Source organism: Arvicanthis niloticus, chromosome 8 (assembly GCF_011762505.2).
Source record: "Arvicanthis niloticus isolate mArvNil1 chromosome 8, mArvNil1.pat.X, whole genome shotgun sequence".
NCBI classification, from domain to species: domain Eukaryota; kingdom Metazoa; phylum Chordata; class Mammalia; order Rodentia; family Muridae; genus Arvicanthis; species Arvicanthis niloticus.
In genome coordinates, this window is record NC_047665.1 from 37121685 (window position 1) to 37145056 (window position 23372).

The following is a 23372-nucleotide window of genomic DNA, read 5'->3' on the forward strand; positions in this document are numbered from 1 at the left end:
GCGGGGAAGGAAGGAGGGGAGGGAGGAGGGAGGGGAGGGAGGAGGGAGGGGAGGGAGGAGGGAGGGGAGGGAGGAGGGAGGGGAGGGAGGAGGGAGGGGAGGGAGGAGGGAGGGGAGAAGGCCTGAGGGCTGCGCGTGCGCGCTGGGGCGCTAGAGCGTGACGGTAACACTTCGTCTTCAAGGACTAGGGCGACTGGAGCGCGCGACCCTTCCTCCGGAGCGCGACGCAAAACCGGCCGGGCTTGCAGACTTGACCTTCCACGTCCTTGTACTTTCAGAAACTTCTCTTCCAGAGTTCATTCTCGCAGAGCCCAGACTCTTGCTTTGCATCCACGATGAGCAACATGACCCAGAATCTACGGGAAATAATGAAGGTTATGTTCAAAGTTCCCGGTTTTGATAGAGTTTTGGAAAAGGTATTGTAAGCGAAGCCTCTGGTGAAGGGGACGAACCTAATAAAACACCTTAGTGGCCTCTTAAACGCAGGGGAAGTGTGTGGATTCTCATCGAAACGTAAATAAGCATGACTGTCAAGCGAGTTTGGTCTTTTAACTAGCAAACTGTTGGAGTGGGGGGGGGGGGGGAGTCTGAGTACCATTTAAGGGATGCTGGAGTCTGCAGGACTAGTATATAGGAATTGTTTCTTGTGAAGTATAAAAGCCAAGTACGTTTGAGGTACAAAAGTGAATGATGGAACAACCTATACCTGTGTTGTGTTTCTTGGTTTTGAGACTGGGTCTATGTAACTAGGTCTATGTAACTATGTAGCGTAGGTTGACTGAGAACTGTAGCCCAGGCTGGCCTAGAATGCTACAAAGTTAACCAGGACTAGTGCCTGCCCCCTGCCATTCCACATAAACAAACATAGACTATTTTCCAGACTTTTAAAAGCCATTGTGTTTTACAGGAAGCTATCCTTAGTATCAGTGGCCGAAGTCAAGCACGGTGTTGTCAGAGTTGAAAGACACTTACCCTGAGAACTTGCAGACTTTTTTAGATAGATTTTTTTTTTTTTTTAGATAGATTACCTAAAAAGAATTATATTGATCTAAGAGGAAATTTTAATTCTTTAAAAACAAACAAACCATCTTTGTGAGAATTGGGATGTAGTTAGTAGCACGCTTGCAGGTGGGAGCTCTTCATGGGTAGGATTCCAGAGCCACTTCTCCCTAAGCTTTCCTCACCCTTGTGGGTATTATAATATTTTGAAATATATGTATTTCTTTCTTTCTTTTTTTTTATTTAAACAAGGTCTCTCTCTATGTGACCCTAGCTGTCCCAGAACTCAATATGTAGACCAGGTTGGCCTGGATCTCACAGAAATTCATAAGCCTCTGCCTCTTGAGTGCTGAGATGAATGGTATGTGCCACCATGTCTGACTGTTTTATGTGAGATAATTTTGACATTGGTTTGATTGCCTTTGAGTAACTAGTTAAAATTCTCATACCTAAGTCCAGCTTGGTGGCACCTGCCTGTAACTCTAGCATGACGGAGGCTGATGCAGGCCAGTTTGTAAGCTAGTTACGTAAACAAATCCCTACTCTTCCCGTCAAAAATTTCTTTAAAAAAAAAAAAAAGCTGATTTTTAAAAACACTTAATCTTTGAAAATCAGCATAAATTTTATATTTATAGTATGACTGACCACACTGTACAAGTTCAATATTTATAGGCAGCAGCTAGAAGTGGCTGTTAAGCCACACAGGTTGATAATATATTGATAGTCATTGTGTGATTGATAACTTGACTTACAGCAGATAAGAGGTTGTGTTTTATGTGGGATGAGAAGCTAAGACTAAAGTATATATTTTTGTATAGTGGTTTGTATATGTATATCTGTGGGGTTTGTGGTTTCCTTTGTTTTGTTTTTTTAAGACAGGATCCTGGCTGGCCTGGAATGTATTGACCTTCTATGCCTCTGTCTCTTGAGTGCTGGTAATACTCATGTGGTGTATACTGTCACCAATGATTGACAAAACATTGTTATACTTGCTAATTTTGCAAGGATTTTGACCTCGTGGTCAAGGCTAACTGCCTTGATTGCGTAAGACAAAACAAAACACTTAACATTTCACTTTTTGAATTCTTTGTCCTCATGTGACTCAGCTGGTAGGAAGCCTGCCTCACATGCACAAGCCCCCTGGGTTACATCTCTAGCATCACAGAAAAGCACATGTGATAGTACACACCTGTAATCCCAACAGCACTGAAGGAAGTAGAGACAGAAAGATCAGAAGTTCAAAATTGTCCTCAACGTCATACCTAGTTCAAGGCCAACCTGAATTACGTAAGAGACCTTGTTTCAAAAAAAGAAATAGAAAAGAAAGTATGTCTACATCATACATGTTGTCCTACCATGTAACTTTCCCTGGGGAGAAATGAACAAACATCTGTCACCCCAGGTAGTATACCAATAATAGGCCTGCTAACATAGTGAACTATTGAGTATCTTAGAGTACAGATCACTCAGCGGCAGCTGGATCACTGAAAAGCCCACCCCTCCATGAGTGTGAACTCAATATTGCTGCATCTCTGAAGCACCCTACTTGCAGAGGCAGCCCAGATAGCAGGAAACTCTCCATTCCTCTCTCCATTCTTGCAAGTTTTGTTTGCTTCCAAAAGGGAATCTTTCAAATTTTCCAAATTGTCAAATTATTGGGCAGCTTTGGAAATCCTGTCACAAGGGCACATAGTTTGCACACCGTGTGAGTAGAACTCAAACACACTACCACATCTTGGTGAATGAACCTGAGCTTCACCATGCATTCAAACCAGAGCCTGCAAAAGGCAGAAGTCCTGGGCCTTGTCTTCCTTTCAGAAAGATTAGTGTATTTTGTAGATATAGTGTAGTTTATTCAAATACCTTCTTTATAGGGACATTTGAATATGAAGAGTGTACTGAGCTACACTTAAGTGTTGATAACTTTCAAGGTTCTGCAAGGAAGGCAGGAGATCTCCAAAAGGCCAGCAGTGCCTTCCTAAGTTCCTGCCAGAGGCTTGGGTATTTTCACCAGCCTTCTCTGGCTGCCTCCTTTGATTGCCAGACCTACCCAAGGACACACGTACAATAACTCATAGACTCTAGTCGGCCTTTTCAATTCTCGAACTGAGCGCTACTTTATTATATAAAGCAGCACGTTTTCTCAAAACTTTTTTTTGTACATTGATTATTTTTTGAGAACTTCAAATGGAATGTATTATAATCTTACTCACTCCCTAGTTCTCTCCTAACTCCTCCCAGACCCGCTCCCTACTGCCTCTCAATTTGATGCCCCCTTTTTGGTTTTTGTTTTATTTTGTTTTGGAATGGTTTTTGTCAATTCAGGGTTTTTCTATGTAACAGTCCCAGGGTATCCTGGAACTCTATTTGTAGGTCAGGCTAGCCACAAACTCAGAGATCTGCCTGCCCCTGCCTTCTGGGTGTTAGTTAGGATTAAAGGCTTTTGCTATGGGCCCTGGCTGCCTTTTTGGTGTGTGTGTTTTTTTTTTTTTTTTTTTTTTTTTTTGAAACTTAGCTTTGGCTGTCCTGGAGCTCCCTGAGGAGACCAGGATGTAGTCTGACTTTGAACTCAGAGATCCTTCTGTCTCTGTCTCCCAAGTACTGAAATTAAAGGCATGCAGGACCATACCCTACTTTTTTTCTTTTTTTAAATAACCCATTGAGACCAGTTCGTGCTGTCCATATACTAGCCAGCGTGGGACCATCAGCTGGAATGTAACTGGAGTGTATCCTCCCTCAGAAGTGGTCACCTCTCAGTAAGTCTTCAGCTGGGGTGAAGACTCATAAGCCACACTGCAATGCTGACCAACTTGATTCTGTGAAGGTCTTATTCTGGCACCCACCACTGCTGAGTTTATGAGTACATTGACTCTGTCTTGTGAGAAGACACTTGTACTTTAGAGACTTTTTTTTTGACCACAGTTTTAATGGGATAAGAGACACAGATGTTCCAGCATCTAATGAGTAGAGACTAGCAGTGGTGATCAATAAGCTACAGTGCAGACTTTGTACCCCAGCGCCCCCATCACAAAGAATTACCCAGTCCACATGGCAGCAGGACTAAGGTGGAGGAATTAGGCTGTTCTTTTAATTAAATACTTTGCCTTGAGTCCAAACTGGTTAAATTGCTAACTGTCTTTTCTAAATATATGCTGTGTTCTTACCCTGCACTTAGAGTTCTTTGTTCACCTTGAGACATCTCAGATGTTTGCACATGAGAGAATGTACCTTTCCCCTAAATCTCTGGTTAATGATTGTTATCTAAGGACTTGGGACTGTTGCACAGTGGTAAAGTACACAAATGAGGCCCTGGGTTCGTCTCCACTACCAACAAATAACTGATTGGTTCTATTATCTTTTGTTAGTTGTTATGTCACCCCTGGATCATCTTAGTATTTTATGAAAGAAGGTTGACTCTCTGGTTATTTAAATATGACACTAGAGACTTTTTTAAAGGCAAGCAATAATTTATTTAGGATCCCAAAGTTTTTATTTTGTAAGGGTTTGTGTCTGTATATGAATATGTACTTGTGAGTACAGGTGCCCATGGAAAGTTATTAGATCCCCTGGAGGTGGAGTTATAGACAAGTGTGAGCTACCAGACATGGGTTTTGGGAACTGAACTCTTGACTTCTAGAAGAACAATACACATTCTTTTTTTCTTTCTTTTTTTTTTGTTTTTTTTTTTTTTTTTTTTTTTTTTTTTTTTTTTTTTTTTGAGACAGGGTTTCTCTGTGTAGCCCTAACAATACACATTCTTAACAGCTGAGCCATCTCATCTCTCCAGCCCTGTACTTGAAATTTTTGAGATAGGGTCTCATGCGTCCTGGCTTTGAACTTACTTGCTCTGTAGCTGAGGATGACCTTGAACTCTTAATCAGCCTGCCTCCACCTCCGAATACCAGGATTATAGGTGAATTACCGTGCCCAGCATGTTTGAAGGCAGTGAATCAATAATTGATGTTATCAGGCAGATTACTGGGAAAAGAAATGAAGAAAGAGACTGTGCTTGTCACTCAAATGTGGCTGTTTGTAATAGCATTTGAGGTTAGATGGGGAGGGGTCAAAAGTGATGTAACAGCGTGAGTCATATATATTTAATCCAGATGAGTATATAAGGTGCTGACAAGAGATGACACACTGAAGGCCACATAGAAAGAAACAGAAGACTGTGTATGCATGTGCAAATGTAGAAGATTCTTTTTTTTCTTTTGAGACACGAGTCTTACTGTGTGTCCCAGGCTGGCTGTGAACTCACAATTCCACCTACCTCTGCCTCCTGGGATTAATGGTGTCCACAACACAGCTTGAAAGCCCCCCCACCCCCGGAGACTCCCACTCAAGTCTCAGGACGGCGCACACCCAAGGACTCACAAGAGACCAACTTGATGCAAGCACACGAGGCAGTTTAATGGCAGAGCAATGGGTCAGCACGTATCTCTCACAGGAGACAGAGGAGCTGACCCCGAAGCTCAAAGGCTTGGGGTTTTTATGTGCAAGGGTTGTGGGGAATGGGAGATTTTTGCTCGGTTACATGTTTCACATTTTTGAACATCAGCAGACAGTGTAAGTGGAGCAGGGCAGAGTACAGCTTCTGTGGGCAGATGCTTATCTAAGTCAGCAGGACATCTGGTTAAACCTGAACTACAAGCTTTTTCTTTTGGGGGGGGGCAAAGAAGGGGGAAGGGTGGAAGAATACCAGATGGCCCATTATTCATTTGGACATGCCTGAGGCATCTCTGTTCTTTCAAGGTTGTCCTTGCATACTTTTTGTCTTTCATGGCCAGCCAGTTCCTTGGATGATACAACAGGCCTTTGTCCTGTAACTCCACATCCTCTGTGACTGATTAACTGGGCCCTGGCCTAACAGACCGACGGGCATTTTTAACTACTTAGGTCAGGGAATCAGAGTGGGCCTATTTAAAAATTTTTTTATTCCCCTCTTCCCTTTCTGAATAATTTTAATCTCAAAATCTAAAAATGTCTGTTTTAGTTTCTAGAGTCATCTCCCACCTTATTGGGATCTTCGAGTGGTTGGTATTGTAGACTCAACACCATTAACTGAACAGCATCAACTCTGTTTTTGACAAGAGCCATTAATCTATTTACCACACATGGGCCAAAAATCAAAATCAGACAAATTATTAATACTGGCCCAGCTAGGGCAGAAAATAAGGTAGTCATCCAGGGAGATTGTGAGAACCAGGACTCGAACCAGCCTTGTTGAGCATCTCTATCTTTCTGTCTCTTACCTAGTCTTTCTCAAAGTCTCTGCATCGAGTCTCTGACCACCCCGTATGATCAGCATAAAAGCAACACTCTTCTTTGAGGGCAGTGCACAATCCGCTGTCCTTTAAAAGTAACAAATCTAGTCCTCTCCTACTCTGGAGCACTACTTCCGACAGAGATGTCAAAGACTTTTCTAAATTGGAAATAGATTTTTCTAATATTTTTAGATCTTCATCACTAGCAGTACTAAGTGTACTAAAGTCTTGTTGGCCGGTGACCAATGCGCAGCTCCTGTTCCTATACCAGTGGTGATGCCTGCACTCAGTAAGATGGCTAAAGTGAGGGATACTGGCTCTCTCTTATATTTTTTAGGCCTAATATCGAATTCATCTTAGAAATTTCCTGCAGCATGATAGTAGATTCTGGGTACCAGCTGTACAAGTACACAAAAGTCTGTAGTTGGTTCAAATACACTTGTAGACACACAAAGGGTGAGTCCTGTACCGCAGGCCCACCATCGCTTGGGCCCTGGTACCAAATAATAGGTGGTAGATGTTTTAGGATGAGCGACCGTCCGATTACATAGATGTTTGTGGGAGGCAGGTGGGATGCCCAGACAAAGTCCTGAACCTGTCCCCGAAACCTCTGTCAGAGTTAGTTTTCTTTCAGTTCCCCAGGTGCAGGAGTGATGGGAAGTAGTGTTATTAAAAGCACCATTCATGGCGATTCCCTCATAATATGGAGGTTTTGTTGTTAAACACAACCAGCAGGATATAGTGGAGCCTGGACTCATATTATTTAAAGCATGGAAGGCTCCAACAACCAAATTAAATAACCTTTGTCCTGTGGAAGGATCAGATGGAGTGGTCAGGATCCGTGGGTCTGCAGTCACCAGCACCGTTAGGACCGGCGTCAGTGTTTGGGGTCTGTTAGGGGCCTTGTTTGGGAAGGATTTTGTTAGGTCCTATAGGTATGGGAGAGGGACTTTCTAGGGTCAACTTAATTTTAAAAATTACTCCAGGGTCCTTCCCTGCAGCGTATTCGCAGTCCCCAATTGTTTCCTCCAAGCCAACTCTGATGATCTTGTTTTTCCTTGTCTCTGAATTTTATAACTATGGGGTTGCAATATTTGTCTCTGCAAGGTCCATTGGGGCTATAGAGGGCGTGGGCACATCCACTCTCTAGGTATTTAGAACTAGCTCTCTCTCCCTCGTTTCCCTTGTTATAGCTGCTATTTCTTTTTACCATTATCAGGTCCCAAGAAGAGGCTGGATTCCAGTATGCCTTACCTGTGGTTTCACAACCCCATGCAGCGCAATAAAAATCAGAGGTCCCCCCACACTTGTGTCGAAGCTTCCAGCTTTGACCCTGGCCAGGGCAAACATAAAATTCTGAGGACCGGAGATTAGCCCGGTACAACTGTCCTGAGCACCCAATCCCACCCGCTTAGGACACACTGTTTTTCAGCGGATGGTTTAGTTAGGCCTGTGTGGTCTGGGAGATTCCAGGTAAGCGATCCAGAGGCTAACTTACAGATATCAGGAGTGAGATCCGGCCACCAGGCCCACGGGGGTTGCATGGCGGAAACTGACCAGACAGTGGTTCCCTCTTCATTAATTACCTCCCAGGTCTGTTGCATCAGAGCATGGGGATTGCTGTCCTGACTCAGGATTGCATTTGCAACATAAACGCAATTTAAGAGTATTATCAGTCTTTTCCAAAGTCCACTCATCTGGACTAGTCTCGGGAGGGGCTCTTTTGACATGTGAAGCATGAACCCAAGTGGGGATCCCCTCCACCTTGATGGCGGTTGGAGTTGTCAACAGTGCCAAGTAGGGTCCCTTGGCAGCTCAAGATTTCCTGTTTGATGTCTCCATACCAGGACAGCGTCTCCAACTTCAAACTGGTGGGGAACTGCAGGGTCTCCAACGGTATAAGTGTCTTTCAGCTGTTCCCAAATCTCTCTCCTGATCTTCTCAAGAGCCTTTAAACGGGCTAAAAGGTGGGTGAAAGGTATAAAATGTCATCAGGACATGCCACCCTCTCTAGGGTTTCAAACAGAGAAGGTAGTGCACCAAACAGTATCTCAAAAGGTGTTAGTCCCAAAGGTCCGGGTGTAGAACACACCCGGAACAGGGCCAGGGAGAGAAGGGCTGTCCAATCTCCCCCTTCGGTCTCTAAGGTCAATTTTGTCAAGATCTCTTTTATGGTTCTATTCATCCTTTCTACCTATCCTGAGCTCTGGGGTCTGTAAGCACAATGTAATTTCCAATTTATCCCCAGCTGCCTGGCCAGTCCCTGACTTACCTGGGCGACGAAGGCAGGCCCGTTGTCTGACCCAATTACCTTAGGTATCCCGAATTGAGGGAGGATGTCTTCCAGTATCTTCTTGGCCACTACATTTGCTGTTTCTTTTTTGGTGGGGAATGCCTCAACCCACCCTGAAAAGGTGTCTATGAAAACTAGAAGGTATTTATTGCCATATCGGGCTGGTTTGACCTCTGTGAAATCAACCTCCCAATAAGTTCCAGGTCGATCTCCCCATAGGCGCTTTCCCTCACCATGTCTGTTGGATCCAGCATTAATGAGGGCACATGCCCTGCAGTTCTTTACCAGATCGTCCTCTGTCTTATGTAGCCTAGGAATGTGAAAGGGGATTTGTTGGTTAGCTCTATCATCTTTTTGGGCCCTAGATGGGTAAGGTGGTACATACTAGTTAGGTATTCTAGCCCCTCTTCTTCTGTGAAGACTCTCTTTTCCAGGGCCCTCTCAGCCTTTTGTGGCACCACTTTAGCTATTAGAGTCATTGGTCCTTGTGCCGCCTCTTTAGCTATTTGGTCTGCCATCTGATTTCCCCTTTCAATAGGGCCAGTCCCTTTCTGGTATCCTGGACAGTGGATGATCGCCACCTTGCGTGGCAAGTGGACAGCTTCTAAGAATCTCTTCTTTATTTTTAATATCTTTGCCTGCAGATGTCAGCAGCCCACACTGTCTGTAAATCGCCCCATGGACATGGGCTGTTGCAAAAGCATATTGGCTATCAGTATAAATGTTGATAGATTTTCCTTCTGCCAGTTTTAGGGCTTGAGTTAGAGCAATAAGTTCTGCTTTTTGTGCTGACGTTCCTTCTGGCAGGCTGCTGGCCCAAATGACAGTCTTTCCATCCACTACCGTTGCCCCAGCCCTTCACTTACCTTTTACCACAAAGCTACTTCCGTTGGTGAACCAAGTCTCTACCCTGGGCCACGGCCAGTCAGTTAAGTCTGACCAGGTCCCCACTTCTTCAGCCAGTATCTCTTCACACTGATGTACTGGGGTCTCCTCAGCTTCGGGTAGCAAGGTAGCGGGGTTAAGGATGGCGGGTGAAGTGAAAGTCACCTGCTCTGTTAGTAACAAGCTCTGATAGTGGGTTATCCGGGTGTTGGTCATCCAGCAGTCTGGTGGTTGGCTGATGATGCTTTCGAGAGCGTGGGGAGCCACTGTCGTCACTTTCTGGCCCAAAGTTAGCTTATCAGCATATTTTACCAGTATGTCTGTGGCTGCTATCGCTCATAGACAAGAGGGCCATCCACTAGCCACAGGATCTAGTTTTTTTGACAGATAAGCCACTGGGCACTTCCAAGGTCCTAGAGCTTGGGTGAGACCCCTCTGGCAACCCCCTTTTTTTCCATCAATATACAGGGTAAAAGGCTTGTTCAGGTCAGGCAGTGCTAGGGCAGGGGCTTGTAGCAGTGCCTTTTTAAGAGTTTCCAAAGCCAGTTGGTATTCTTTAGTCCAAATGAACTCCCCTTTTTCTTTTGTCAGGGGATACAATGTGGCTGCCACAGTGGCGAATCCTAGAATCCAAAGTCTGCAAAATCCCACGGTCCCCAGAATTCTCTTACCTGGCGAGGGGTAGTTTGGGGTCGGAATTTATGTGACTGTCTGTTTTCTGGCTTCTGTAAGCCACCGCTGTCCATTTCTTAGTGTATATCCCAAATATGTCACCTCAGTTCGACATAGCTGTGCCTCCTTAGCGGAAACCTGGTACCCCAATTTACCTAACTCAGCCAGGATCTTCTGAGTCCCCAGTTCTCAATCTTCACGGGTCTCTGTAGCCAATAGAAGGTCATCAACATATAAAAGGAGAATCACCTGGGGGTTATTAGCATGGAAAGGGGCAAGGTCCAGATGTAAAGCTTCATCGAATAGGGTGGGGGAGTTCTTGAATCCTTGGGGCAACCTCGTCCACGTGAGTTGTCCAGTTCTCCCGCTCTCTGGGTCTCACCACTCAAAGGCAAACAGGGGCTGGCTGTTAGGATGTAATCTCAGACAGAAGAAAGCATCTTTTAAATCTAAGACGGTATACCAGGTTCACGTGGGCGGCAACGTGCTGAGCAAATTGTAGGGGTTGGGCACTGTAGGGTGGATGTCTTGCACTCTCTTGTTAACCTCTCTGAGATCTTGGACTGGACGATAGTCATTTGTCCCTGGCTTCTTTACTGGCAATAAGGGGGTATTCCAAGGGGACCTGCAAGGAACTAGGATCCCCTGTTTTAACAGTCTCTCAATGTGGGGGCGGGTGCCCTCTCTTGCTTCCATGCTCATGGGGTACTGTCAGACCCCAATGGGGGTGGTTCCAGACTTGAGCTCAGTTACCACAGGGGGAGCCTGTCTAGCCATTCCCATTCCCCCTGTCTCAGCCCAAGCCTGAGGAAATCGGATTAACCAGTCTTGGCTCTCGGGGGGGGGGGGGGGGGGGGGGGGGGGGGGGGGGGGAGCTTTTCTTCCTTTTGGTGGAGCTGGTATTCTTCTTAACGTTTGGGGTGTCTCAGTCCCCCAAGACAGTTCCGATCCAGAGGGGGCAAAATTTATCTGGGCGTTTAGTTTGGTTAACAAGTCTCTACCCAGTAAGGGCACTCTGGTATTACTAAAAGTGGGTAGGATACTTGGTTTCTCGAAAGATCCACAGTTGGAGTAGTCGTCCACGGATATGGCTTTTGTCCTGTTGCCCCAATCACCAATGTCTTTTTATTTCGTATCTTTCCCAGAGATCTATTAAGTACGGAGTATTCTGCTCCCATGTCAACTAAAAAGTCTATAGGGGTCCCCTCCACTCTTAGGTTACCCTAGGTTTGGGGAGGGGAGCCGAACCCCGTCTTCCCTAATCTTTACTATCTTCCAAAGACAGCACTTTGGTCTCTTTTTTCTTAGGGCACTCTCGGGCCCAATGGCCCTTCTCCTTGCAGTATGCACACTGGTCTCTTTCTAGTGGCAGACGGTCTTCTTTGTGTCTCCTTGGCCCCTGTCTTCTGTCTTCACCCAGGTTCCCTGTCTGTCTAGGCCCACCTGTCCCCTGATGCCTTCCTTCTCCTACCACTGCGGCCAGTATCCTTGTTAGATTTTTTTCCTGTCTCTTTTCCTTTCTCTCTTCATCCTCAGCCCTTTCTTTCTTTTCTCTTTCCTGTTTCTCTCCTCTGTTTCTCTCTTATGATACACCTTCTCAGCCTCTTTTACCACATTCCTGATGGTATAATCTTGCAATCCCTCAATATGCTGTAACCTCTTTCTAATGTCTGGGGCGGACTATCTGATGAAAGCCATGATTACGGAGGCTCACTATCCCTCTGACATAAGGTCAAAAGGAGTGTACCTCCGGTAAGCCTCCATGAGCCTTTCCAGGAACACTGAGGGGGGCTCAGTAGCTCCCTGCATGACCTCTCTTACCTTTGCCAAATTGGTGGGCTTTCTTGCTGCCCCTCTGAGACCAGCCACTAGAGCCCGGCGGTAATTGGACAGCCATTCCCTACCTGCAGCCAAGTGGTAATCCCACTGAGGATGAGTTAGGGGAAACCCTTCATCTATTTCAGCCTGGGTGGCGAGGTGCCCATCGTTGTCTCAGATATTTTTCCGGGCCTTGAGGAGGATCCTCTCTCTCCTCAGTGGTGAATAGAGTCTGTGGGAGCTGTTGACAATCATCCCTCGTGGGTTAGTGGGAGAACATCAGGGACTCTATCAAGCCGGCGAGTCCTGCAGGATTTTCTGAAAAAGGAGGATGGCTAATCTTCCAATTATAGAGGTCAGAGGACGAGAAAGGCCAGTACTGCAAAAGTTGTAACTCGTTCTGGCTAGCTGGGGGTGGCCCAACGGCCCTAAGGAGCAGAGCCACAGTGGAGTCAGGTTCTTCAGGAGTAGCTCCACGGTGGCTCCTTGTACCCGCTGAGGGCCCACCTCCCATGGCCACGGAAGCTGGGGCCAATGCTGGGGCTGAGGGTTGGGGTGCTCAGGGATAAGGCGGGGGCAGGGGAATGGGCCATTCAGGGGTTTCTTCTATGTCAGGGTATATCTTTGGAACAGGCGCCAGTGGTGTGCTGGGTTCACCTCCTTCACTGGCGGAAGTGGCAGCAGTGCTGGCTCGACCCCCTTTGTTCTATCATGGTTTCGGTTTTTCTTCTGCAGGGCCTTCTCACACAGCCAAGACCCAGGAGCTTGGTTGGCAAGGAGGAAGGAAAGGCTCAACCCATGGGGGTGGGTAACGGGCCAAGTCTTCCCACACAGTGATGTAAGGTTGTTGGTCTGGATGTGACCCTGGTCCTTCCTGAAAAACAACTGCCCTGACGGCTCTAATAGTGGGTAAGTCAAAGGTCCCCTTAGGTGGCCAACCCACATTGAAAGTAGGCCACTCTGAGGTGCAAAAGGTCCGCCAAGGTCCCTTTTGAACAACTACTGACAGATTACGTCCTCTGGCTCTAACATCTACCCAATGGTCCATAGTCAAAGACAAAGGAGTCGTCACAGCCTGTCCCATTTCGACAAACAGAAAACACAAAAACAGAATAAGAACACAAGATGCTATCACCTCCAAACACACTCGCCCACGTTTGGTCTTATACAGCCAGCCAAACGCAAGTTCTGACGGGGCAGGTCCTTGTACCTTCCCCTGTCGACGGAGCACTCCATCTCCTTCCTTTGGAAAAAGGGCAGCCAGGCTATTCTGATTCCCATTCACTCGTAGGGCATTCCCTAGAGCTGCAGCCTGCGGGCCTTGCACGTTTGCCTCTGCAGCTGCTAGATCCTTATGGCCCACAGCAGAAGCTGCCATAAACTGAAACCAAGACACGAATTCAGCGCCGCACCCAAACACACCCACTCACACAGACCTACCTCCAAGGGGTCTTTGGAGGTCCTGGGTGGTTGCACAAATCCTGGACAAGTTTCCCAGTCAGGGAACCAAAATGAACCCTCCCCCCCAAGAGAGACCCCCACTCAAGTCTCAGCCTGAGCTATATAGTGAAAACCTGTCTCCAAATAAATACATAAACACGCAAACACAGTGCAAGACGCTGACTTAAAGTGAGCACAGCTAAGTTCTGTAGTGGAAAACCTGTCACTCAATTTGCTTTTGTCATCTTAGTCAAAGCAACATTTCAGACTCAAAGAGAACTTGTTTGTTTCTCAAAACAGTTTCTCTGTGTAGCCCTGGTTCTCCTGGAACTCACTGGGTAGACCAGGCTAGAAATCTGACTGCCTCTGCCTCCCAAGTGCTGGGATTAAAGGTGTGCGCCACCACTGCCCAGCCAGGACTAAACTTTTAAACAGTTTTTTTTTAATGTATTAGAAAGACAAAACCGACCTGCAAGTTGCCCTTTATGTCCACAGGCACTTTGGCACATGCATACAAACAAATGAGTAAATATACCTTTTAAAGAACAAACCTCCAGGAACTGCTTTTGGTGTCCAGTGCCTCTCATGTTTCTTGACTTGTCTGGCTTTTTCCAATCTTCACTAACTGGCCTTTATAAGAATTTCAGGTATCGTTTTCCCGTAAGCCTTTCCTAATCCCTCATAAGAACACAGCTTTGAAAGTGAGGTACATTAAGACAAGCAAATAAAGGCTTCATTTATTTTAAAAGTATCTACTTCAAGAAACCTGACATGGTGGCACACACCTACAATCTCAACAGTCAGGAGGCTGAAGAAGATGATCTTGAGTTTGAAGGCAGCCTGAGCTACATAGTAAGACTTCTTCTAAAGGAGAAAAGGGAGGAAGCAGGGAGGCAAACCTCCTTTCATGCTGTCAACAGTAACTTCCTGCTGCTACTTTATTTGCCTGACTTCAGACTGAGCTCAGCAGAAGCAGGCATTACATCTCACTCATGTGGCTGGGGCTGGTAGCACATCTGGAAGGCAGACTAGAGGATCAGGTTATCCTTGGCACTGACTACTTGAGGCTTCATCTCCAAACAAAAATGAAACTCATTCATTTTGCCCTGCCAATCCTTGACTTAAAGACTCACGTTGGGTGTAGCTCACTGATAGACTATTTGGTCAGCATACATAATAAGGGCCAGGGCTACATTCTGGTTTGTAAGGACATCCTGTGGCTGGACCCTTTATTGTAATATAAACAGGCAACCTTGACTTGTTTTCCTTTTTACTTACCTATTTGTTGCATAAAACACAGCATTGGTTGAGGTGGCTTATATCGTTTCAGTTTTTTCCCCTTCATGGTCTTTGTAGAATAAAGAGCATAAAGAAGCTACATAGCCTCTGATTTTAAGTCAGTGATTCGAATTCGGGAAGAGTAGAGTGTGCCTATAATCCCAACACAGGGTGGAGGCTGAGGTGTATGGGGAGGGGTTACTCAGAGATAGGGTCAGCCCAGACTGTAGGAGACCCTGTCTCAAAAATTAATTGATGATAGGAAGTATTTGTATATGCTGGGCCTAGGGAGTGGGACTATTAGGAGGTGCGGGCTTAAGACCCTCATCCTAGCTGCCTGGAAGTCATTCTTCCACTAGCAGCCTTCAGATGAAAATGTAACTCTGCCTGCACCACGCCTGCCTAGGTGCTGCTATGCTCCCACCTTGATGATAATGGACTGAACCTCTGAACCTGGAAGCCAGCCCCAACTAAATGTTGTCCTTTATAAGACTTGCCATAGTCATGGTGTCTGTTCACAGAAAAAGAAAAAAAAAAAAAAAAAAAACCCTAAGACAGGAGATATGTGAAGGTGACAGGCTTTGAGCAATGTCTCAGTTCTGTCACATATGAGGTGACCCTGAAATAAACTACTGAGTATATTAGCAAAATAGAACTTATCTGCATAGTATTTAATAATCATACATTGCATAGTCAACATTTTCTTTAAGCCACGTGTATTACAGAGGTCCCATGAGTTTGATATTAGAGGTGAAAATGTCCTGCAGTCCAGTGAATGCATAGCTGAAGAAATAAGAGAAGAAAACTGCAGAAAAAGAACCCCTAAGAAAATTCACAGTAAAGTGATTGATGATTTTATAGCTCTCAAACAACTCCTTAAAAAGAAAATGAGGGTGCTGAGGAATTCTAGCTCAATTGGTAGAGTGCCTGGCATGCACAGAACCCTGGGTTTAGTTCCCAGTACTGTATACGCTGGGCAACCGGGTATGGTGGGCACAGCTGTAATCCCAGCACTCAGAAGGTAGAGGCAAGATCAGAAAGAAGTTTGAGGTCATTACAAATCTTGTCTGGAAAAAACAAACATTCAGTCTCCATAGTGAAAGATTTTGATAGAGGACTGTATAGGACCTTGCAAGCACATATGTGATGTGGGGAAAGGAAGAGGGAGGGAACAAAACCTGTTGGTTTATGGTGCACATACCTGTAGTTCCTGAGGCAGGAGATGGTGGAGGGAAACAGTGCCTGGCACCATGGACAGACCTCTGACAGTGCTTCAGAAGGAACACTTGCTTTCCACGCTTGTATCTTTTATGTAATACTCTCCATTGTACTTTAGATTGGATAGGACCTTCAAGCAATAATCTATCTTGGCTAAATTCTATGATTTCGCTTCTATTTTCTGTTTAAATGGGATTCTGATTGAAGCTTACTAATACCCACAACTTGATGAATGAGTAAACATGTCCCCAAAACAGTTTAAGCAGTTTTAAACTTGACCAGGCCAGCTTAGTCACTCAACAGGTTCTCCAGGGCAGGAGTGAAGATTAAAAAGAAAACAATTAGACAACATTGTGGCATGACCCTAGCCAGTTCTGAGGCTGAGGCGAATTTATTTTTTCCCGATCTGCTTTTATACCATTTTAATTACATGCAAGTATTAAGGTCAGTTCTAGGTTAAGGAACTAGCAATACCATAGATGCAAATAGTCAAGGAACAAGCAAGGCAATAAACAAAGTCTCATGTTCACTGTTTCTAAGGTGCTAATCAGGATGATCAAGATACCGAGTCTACTGCCCAATCCTAGCCCAAAGTCATATTCATGTCTGAAACCTACTTCTTTATTCTAGCCCAAAATCATATTCATGCCTAAAGCCTACTTCTTTGTTCTAGCCTAAGATTTAGATTCCTGCCTTGTCATGGCCCAATGTCAGATTCCTGCCTAAAGCCCATTTCCTTGTCCTTGGCTAGTGTCATATTCCTGCCAAGCAGCCCAAAAGCTCTCCACATGAACTATTCATTAATTCACACATAAAATGACCCTGTTTATATAAAAACTAGAAAACACCCAATTTAAACCTTTTTATAGGCTGCGCAGTGGTGGCGCACGCCTTTAATCCCAGCACTTGGGAGGCAGAGGCAGGTGGGTTTCTGAGTTCGAGGCCAGCCTGGTCTACAGAGTGAGTTCCAGGACTGCCAGGGCTACACAGAGAAATCCTGTCTTGAAAAACCAAAATAAATAAATAAATAAATAAACCTTCTTATAGGTAATTAGAAGGTGACAGATTCTAGTGGCTCACAACTATCCATAACCCAGTTGCAGGGGATTTTCTAAGTGTGCACCAGACATACTCATGATGTACACGAGCACATGACTGTGCATGCACACACACACACACACACACACACACACACACAAGACATTCAATTACAAAAATTAGTAAATGTAAATATTAAAAGATTCATTAGGAATTCTGGTATACCCCACACTCTGAATTTTTATTATTTTTATTTTTATTTTATGTGTATATTTTCTCATGGAGGTGCCTGTGAAGACCAGAAGAAGAATCTTCTGGAGCTGGAGTTGCAGGTGTTTGTGAGCTGCTGTGTGGGCGCTAGGAATGAAACTTGGGTCCTTTGCAAGAATATCAAGTGTTCTTTACTGCTGAGCCACCTCTCAGCCCACTGATCTGAACTTTGCAAAGTGAGGAGTAGCCAAAAAAATTGGTTTAGTTCTCTCTCTCTCTCTCTCTCTCTCTCTCTCTCTCTCTCTCTCTCTGTGTGTGTGTGTGTATGTGTGTGTCTCTGTCTCTGTCTCTGTCTCTGTCTCTCTCTCTCTCTCTCTCTGTCTCTCTCTCTCTCTCTCTCTCTCTCTCTGTCTCTGTCTCTCTCTCTCAAAACTGGAACCCAGAATCAGCCCGCCAGATCTCTGCAGGCAGGAATCTGAGGGTGCACACTCCGGTCACAGGTTACTCTGAAAGTTGGACTCTGTTGGCGGTTGATCTAGAAAATAAGCTGTTTTAATCCAAAAAATAAGTAAATAAAAGCTATTTATACAATTGCTAATTTCTACCATTAACTGGCACGTTAAGTGGATTTCTGAGCCCACCTTTTTAGGCAAATTCTGTTCCTGCAAGTGACTTTTTGAAGACAATATTCCAGAGCTGGAGGCACACACAGGCAAAATACACACATACACACTTTTAGTTAAAGACAAAGGGGCTGGAGAGACAACTCTGTGGTTCAAACCACATACTACTCTTGCTGAAGACCTGGCTTTGGTTCCTAGCACCAAGGTTGGGTAGCTAGCTTACAACTGTTTGCAACTTCATCTCCAGACTATCTTACACCCTGTTCTGGGCTCAGAACCTACATGCCATGTGCACATACTTATAGACCCACACATAGAAGCATAATTTAAAATAAGATACATGCTTTTAAAGAGCTCACTGTTGTAGCCTCTGCACCTTGACTCAGTAAGTCCTCCTCCCTCGGCACCCATGCTAGAATCACAGATGTGAGAGCCTCTGTACCAAGCCTCCAGCTTCACGATTGTTCTTGCCGTGCTGTTTGTATTTGACCTATTCTAATACCACCGAATTACTGTTCTGTTTTTTTTTTTTTTTTTCTTTAGGTGACACTTGTCTCTGCTGCTCCTGGAAAACTAATCTGTGAAATGAAGGTGGAAGAGCAGCATACTAATAAGTTTGGAACGCTCCACGGAGGCATGACAGCAACCCTAGTGGACAGCATATCCACCATCGCTCTAATGTGCACAGAAAGAGGAGCACCCGGAGTCAGTGTTGACATGAACATAACGTAGGTATCCAGACACCATCCCAGATGATCTCTTAAAAAACAAACAAAAACAAACAAACCCGATGTTCATTTCAAATAACTTATACTGTATTGTTTAGGGGATGACAAAAATCTGTACATTTGGGGGACAGGTGTCCCTTTTTACCAACTGTCTTCAATCCACAGTTGTTTAAACTCACGATTTATAACTTTGATATAGACTTTAAATGTATCACTTGTAAGCACATTCCTTTGATCCCAGCAGAAACAGGCAAGATCTCTGAGTTCAAGGACAGCTTTATCTACAAAGTAAGTTTCAGGATAGCCAAAGCTACACAGAGAAATCCTGTCTCCAGAAACAAACCAAAAAGGTATCACTTGAGCCAGGTGTGGTCGGACACACCTTTAACCCTAGCACTTGGGAGGCAGAGGCAGGTGGACCCCTGAGTTCCAGCCAGGCCTAATGGTTTCAAAACAAAACAACACTGGAAACAAAAGTACTGCTAATTAGCAAGATGTGGTGCTGTAATCTCAACACTTGGTAGAGACAGGAGGATCAGAGGAGTTCAAAGCCAGCCTCTGATATATGAAACCCGGTGTTCCCCACTCCTCTCCACCCTCGTCCTCCAAGAAAAGTGTGAATGACATTTGGAGTAAAACTGTTGGCCATTTTCTGTATATATCACCAAACTCTAGCAACAAGGTGAGCACAGATGCCAGGAAGGGCTCCTGACTCTCTCCGGTGACTACTGTTTAAATGACACAGTGGTGTGTGCTCTAGACCTCAGCCTGTCACTATTGGAAAATGTCTGTAGAAGCCACTTCTAAAGCTAGGCATGGTGGCTCATGTCTGTAATCCCAGCATTTGGGAAGTTGAAGCAAGAGAATCTTCAGTTCAAGGTTAGCCTAGGCTATAAAGCAAAACCTGGTTTCAAAACAACAACAACAACAAAACCCTAGAACCTTATCAGTTTCTCTTAAGCCTAGAAATAAACCGAGTTCAGTAAGCAAACCACAGGACAAAATGTAGAAGACAAGATGGACAGAAAGGAGACCCTTTGCACTGAGCCATATTCGGTGGGCCTTATTTTACCTTGTGTGGTAAACAAGCCCAATTGGTGATATTTTTACATGAGGACTCTTTTAAATGGGCAGAAGCAGTGGAGAGATAGCACAGTGGTTAAGAGCTTAATGGTTCTTACAGAGGACCTGAATTTGGTTCCCAATACCCACATCAAGCAGACTGCCGGTAACTCCAGTCTAGAGAGACCTGACACCTCTGGCCTCCTTGGACACTCATATGGACATACCCACTGGGGTACATGCATAATTAAAATAAGGCGAGGCTGGAGAGATGGGTTGGTGGATAAGCATCATAAGCAACTTGTGGGCGAGCTGGCTTAGTGGGTAAGCACACTTGCCAAACCCGATGACATGAGGTTGAACCCTGGAAGTCATGTAGGAGAAAATCCCCAGAACTCACAATGAGAGAAAACTGGCATTGTCAAGTTTTCTGCTGACTTTTACTCAAACACCATGATACATACAAGCACACACAAAATAAATGTAAATGTAACAATTTAAAAACCCCTACAATTGCTTGTGAAGTGGATCTTGACCTGCATGTTGACCTGAGCATTTATGGATTTGGTGTAGATAGGTCTGTCTACGCCATCCTCAGTAGTACAGGACAGCTGTATATGCTGTTTATTTCTGATGGTCAGAATCTTCATATTCACGTCACCTTCCTGTAGTTTCTTTTCTGTGTATATATCAGCACATGTGTGTATACCACATACATACAGAAATGAGAGGTTTGAAGAATCATCAGTTCCCCTGGAATTGGAGTTACAGAGAGTTGTGGGCTGCCATTGTGGGGGCTGGGAATTGAACATGGGTCTTCTAGAGCAGCCAGTCCTCTTAACTGCTGGGCCATCTCTCCAGTCCACTCCTTGTAGTTTTTCTACTGTCATTTTGGAGTTTATGAATAAAGTATGCTGATGAGCATAGACACCCAGATTCTTCACTTAGGAAGCTGAGCAGATTAAATGAAAGCTAGAGGTAAGTGATCAGTGGTTTCAAATAAATACAAAATAGATTTTTAAAAGGCATGGAAATCCCATTTTTATGTGAAAAGAAATGCGTAGATAAATGAAGGATGGATCAGGTAGAGCCTCATGCAGCCCAGCCATTTGAACTTGGTACCAAGATTATTCGTGGGTTGTTACACAAGAAAGCTGGTAGGACTTTGTCACAATCTTTCAACAGTTCGTTACCACTAACTATATTTAAACCTGTTTTCTCTCAAGGTACATGTCACCTGCTAGGATTGGAGAAGAAATAGTGATCACAGCACATATTCTGAAGCAAGGAAAGACGCTTGCATTTGCCTCAGTGGATCTAACCAACAAGACCACGGGAAAACTAATAGCACAAGGCAGACATACAAAACACCTGGGAAGCTGAGAACAGCTGGATGACCCGAAAAAGCCCAACAATGCTAAGTATGGTTTGTGAACAACTTTCTGAAATAAATTTATCAAAAGCAGTAGCTGAGGAAGTATTTTCTTTGGGAGAAAAAAAAATCCCTAAGAAACAAAAATGAAACCAGTATGAAAGTTGGGGAGGGGGTTTTATTTCTTCTAAAACAGCATCTCCAGCTGTTATGTAGACCAGGCTGGCTGGGAACTCAGGCTGGCCTTCCTGTCTCTGAGTGCTGGGACTAAAGGCATGCACCACAACATCTAGGTGGGTATATCTTTTTCTTTTGAAGCATCTTGCTTAGGTGAGGTGTGTGATGATTGAATGCAAAAGTTCTTGGCTCAGTGTTTTGAGTCTGGCTTTGTAGCACTAAGATGTTCTTGAGCTCAGTCTTAAGCCTCCTGAGTGCCTAGGTACCACCTTTGTGCCTGGTTAGTTTGTTTTGGGATCAATAGGTTTGTTTTGTTTAACTTATTTTCAAGTTCCACATCATGCACCCTAGTCCTGCTCATCTCCCCATCCCCTTTCACACTAGCAGCCTCCACTCAAAATAAAACATGACATACACATAAACCAACAAAGCACAGAAAACATCTCGTCAAAGCTGTAGTATGTCAGTGTGTCCCACAATGCATTCTTCTGTCCACACATCACTTGCAAATGTTCAGTGCAATGAATCATTGGTCTGGTTTGAGATCTCTGGCTTCTGAGACATCAATATTTGATCCTCTTCCAGACTCCATCCTCTTGTTGCCTTGTCATGGAGATCCTGCAGCTTTGTATCAACAAGACGGGCCCTTTTTCACCTCCCAACCATTCCAAGATGATAGAGATTTGGGGGTGGATCAATTCAGAGTCCTGGATCTGGGCCTAGGTGGTAGCTGAGCTGGTCAGCTTTCCCTTACCCAACCACCAGGGCACTCTCAAGTACTGCTCCGGCTAGGCCACCCAATGGCGCCATCTACAGGAGAAGGCAGGGTCAGCTCTTCTGCTCTCACGCAATCAGGGCCTGCTCACCTTCAACCGGGCTCTAGAACCAGTTCCACTGTGCTGCCCAGTCAAGAGGTGGAGCCCACAAGTTCAAATACTGCAGACTGAGGGGCCGGGCCAGCTCTCTGGCTCACACCCACCCTCTAGTCTGGTCCACCTGAGCCTTTGTCATCAGGGTCAGCTCCATTATGTTGCCCAGGTGAGGTGCAGGGCCTACTCTCCCAGTGCTACATACAGCCAACAATGGGGAAGGGCTAGGTCTGCTGTCATAACCTCAGGGCCACTCACCCCACCTCACCCCTGCACCAGGGTCAGTTCTGCTGTACTGCCCAGACAAGGTGCAAGGCCAGCACTACAGCCAGCAAGGAACAGGGCCAGCTCACCCACTCTCATGACCCCAGGACCAGTTCTCTGGATTGCTGCAGGGAGTGAGTCAGGGGGAGGGAAAGGGAAGGCATCGGCCCTACATCTGTCACATCATAGTAGATAAATGGTGGGACCAGCTCTCCCTTTCATTCTCAGGGTCCTCTGTCCTCCACTCCTCCCCACCCCACCCACACCAGTGTCAGGTTTGCTGTGCTGTCTAGGCAAGGTGCAGGGCCCACTCACCAGTGCTGCAACTGGTGAGAGGCAGGGATAGCTCTCCCCAGCTCATGACCCTGTGGACAATTTTTGCAACTGCCTGAGGTGGTGAGGGGTGGAGAGTTCAGTGTTTTTATAACAGGTAAAGCAAAGAAGCTAGAACCATGGTAAAGTTACTCTAAAACTGAAGTCTGGAACTCAAGGAGAAAGAGAAACTGCTGTCAGTCTATACTACACGCCAGCTAACATATAAACCTCAGAAATGCCTTGCAGGTGTAAAGGCTAAGGTTAGTTTCCAGCATACTTTTTGGAGGGCCACTTCTTAGTTCAGATAGCAACCTTTTTCACGTGGCAAAAGGGGGAAAAGAGTTAGCAGAGGGCCTCCCAAAGACTCCACCTCCAAAAACCATTAGCTGGGGGCCTAAGAGTTTATGAGACACAGGCATCCCAACATAGTAATAATCCTTGATGAAAATTTAGGTCTTTCTTAGCTCTAAAATACTGAGCCATATTTTCCACTTTTATGAGACAAGATTATCAAACTTCCAAATGGATAAACCACAGCCATACTAGAAAATTAGAAAGCCTGGGACAAATGGCGCAAAAATTTTGAAACAAAGCCCCTGACCCTAGAAACACCACTTTTGTGGACAAACAGGAAACCTAGATCTTGATTTCTGTTCCTTCCACCAAAAGGACCTGTATACTCCTTGTAGGAGCTGGTTCCCGTGCTGGAGGATAGGACAAAGGGAAATTACTGAGGTAAATAAAATGGGTGCTGAATTGCCTAATATATTGAACACAGTATAACAGTAAAATGTGTTTTTTTTTTTTTTTAAAGCCACTGGCCTCTGCATGCAGACTGATTTAAAAC

The 23372-nt window shown here is 45.1% G+C and overlaps 1 protein-coding gene and 1 long non-coding RNA gene across 2 annotated transcripts; both read left to right on the forward strand.

Annotated features, from left to right (window-relative positions):
- The first annotated feature begins 122 nt into the window (after positions 1-122).
- On the forward strand, positions 123-20993 carry Acot13 (acyl-CoA thioesterase 13). The gene is made up of 3 exons (XM_034510484.2): positions 123-416; positions 18282-18466; positions 20755-20993. Exons 1-3 carry the CDS (start codon positions 336-338, stop codon positions 20909-20911), a joined length of 423 nt encoding a protein of 140 aa, XP_034366375.1. The 5' UTR covers positions 123-335; the 3' UTR covers positions 20912-20993.
- Positions 572-17070, forward strand: LOC143443332 (uncharacterized). Its single transcript, XR_013112214.1, has 2 exons — positions 572-8230; positions 12667-17070. It is a non-coding gene; the product is annotated as an uncharacterized LOC143443332 (long non-coding RNA).
- Positions 20994-23372: the final 2379 nt, after the last annotated feature.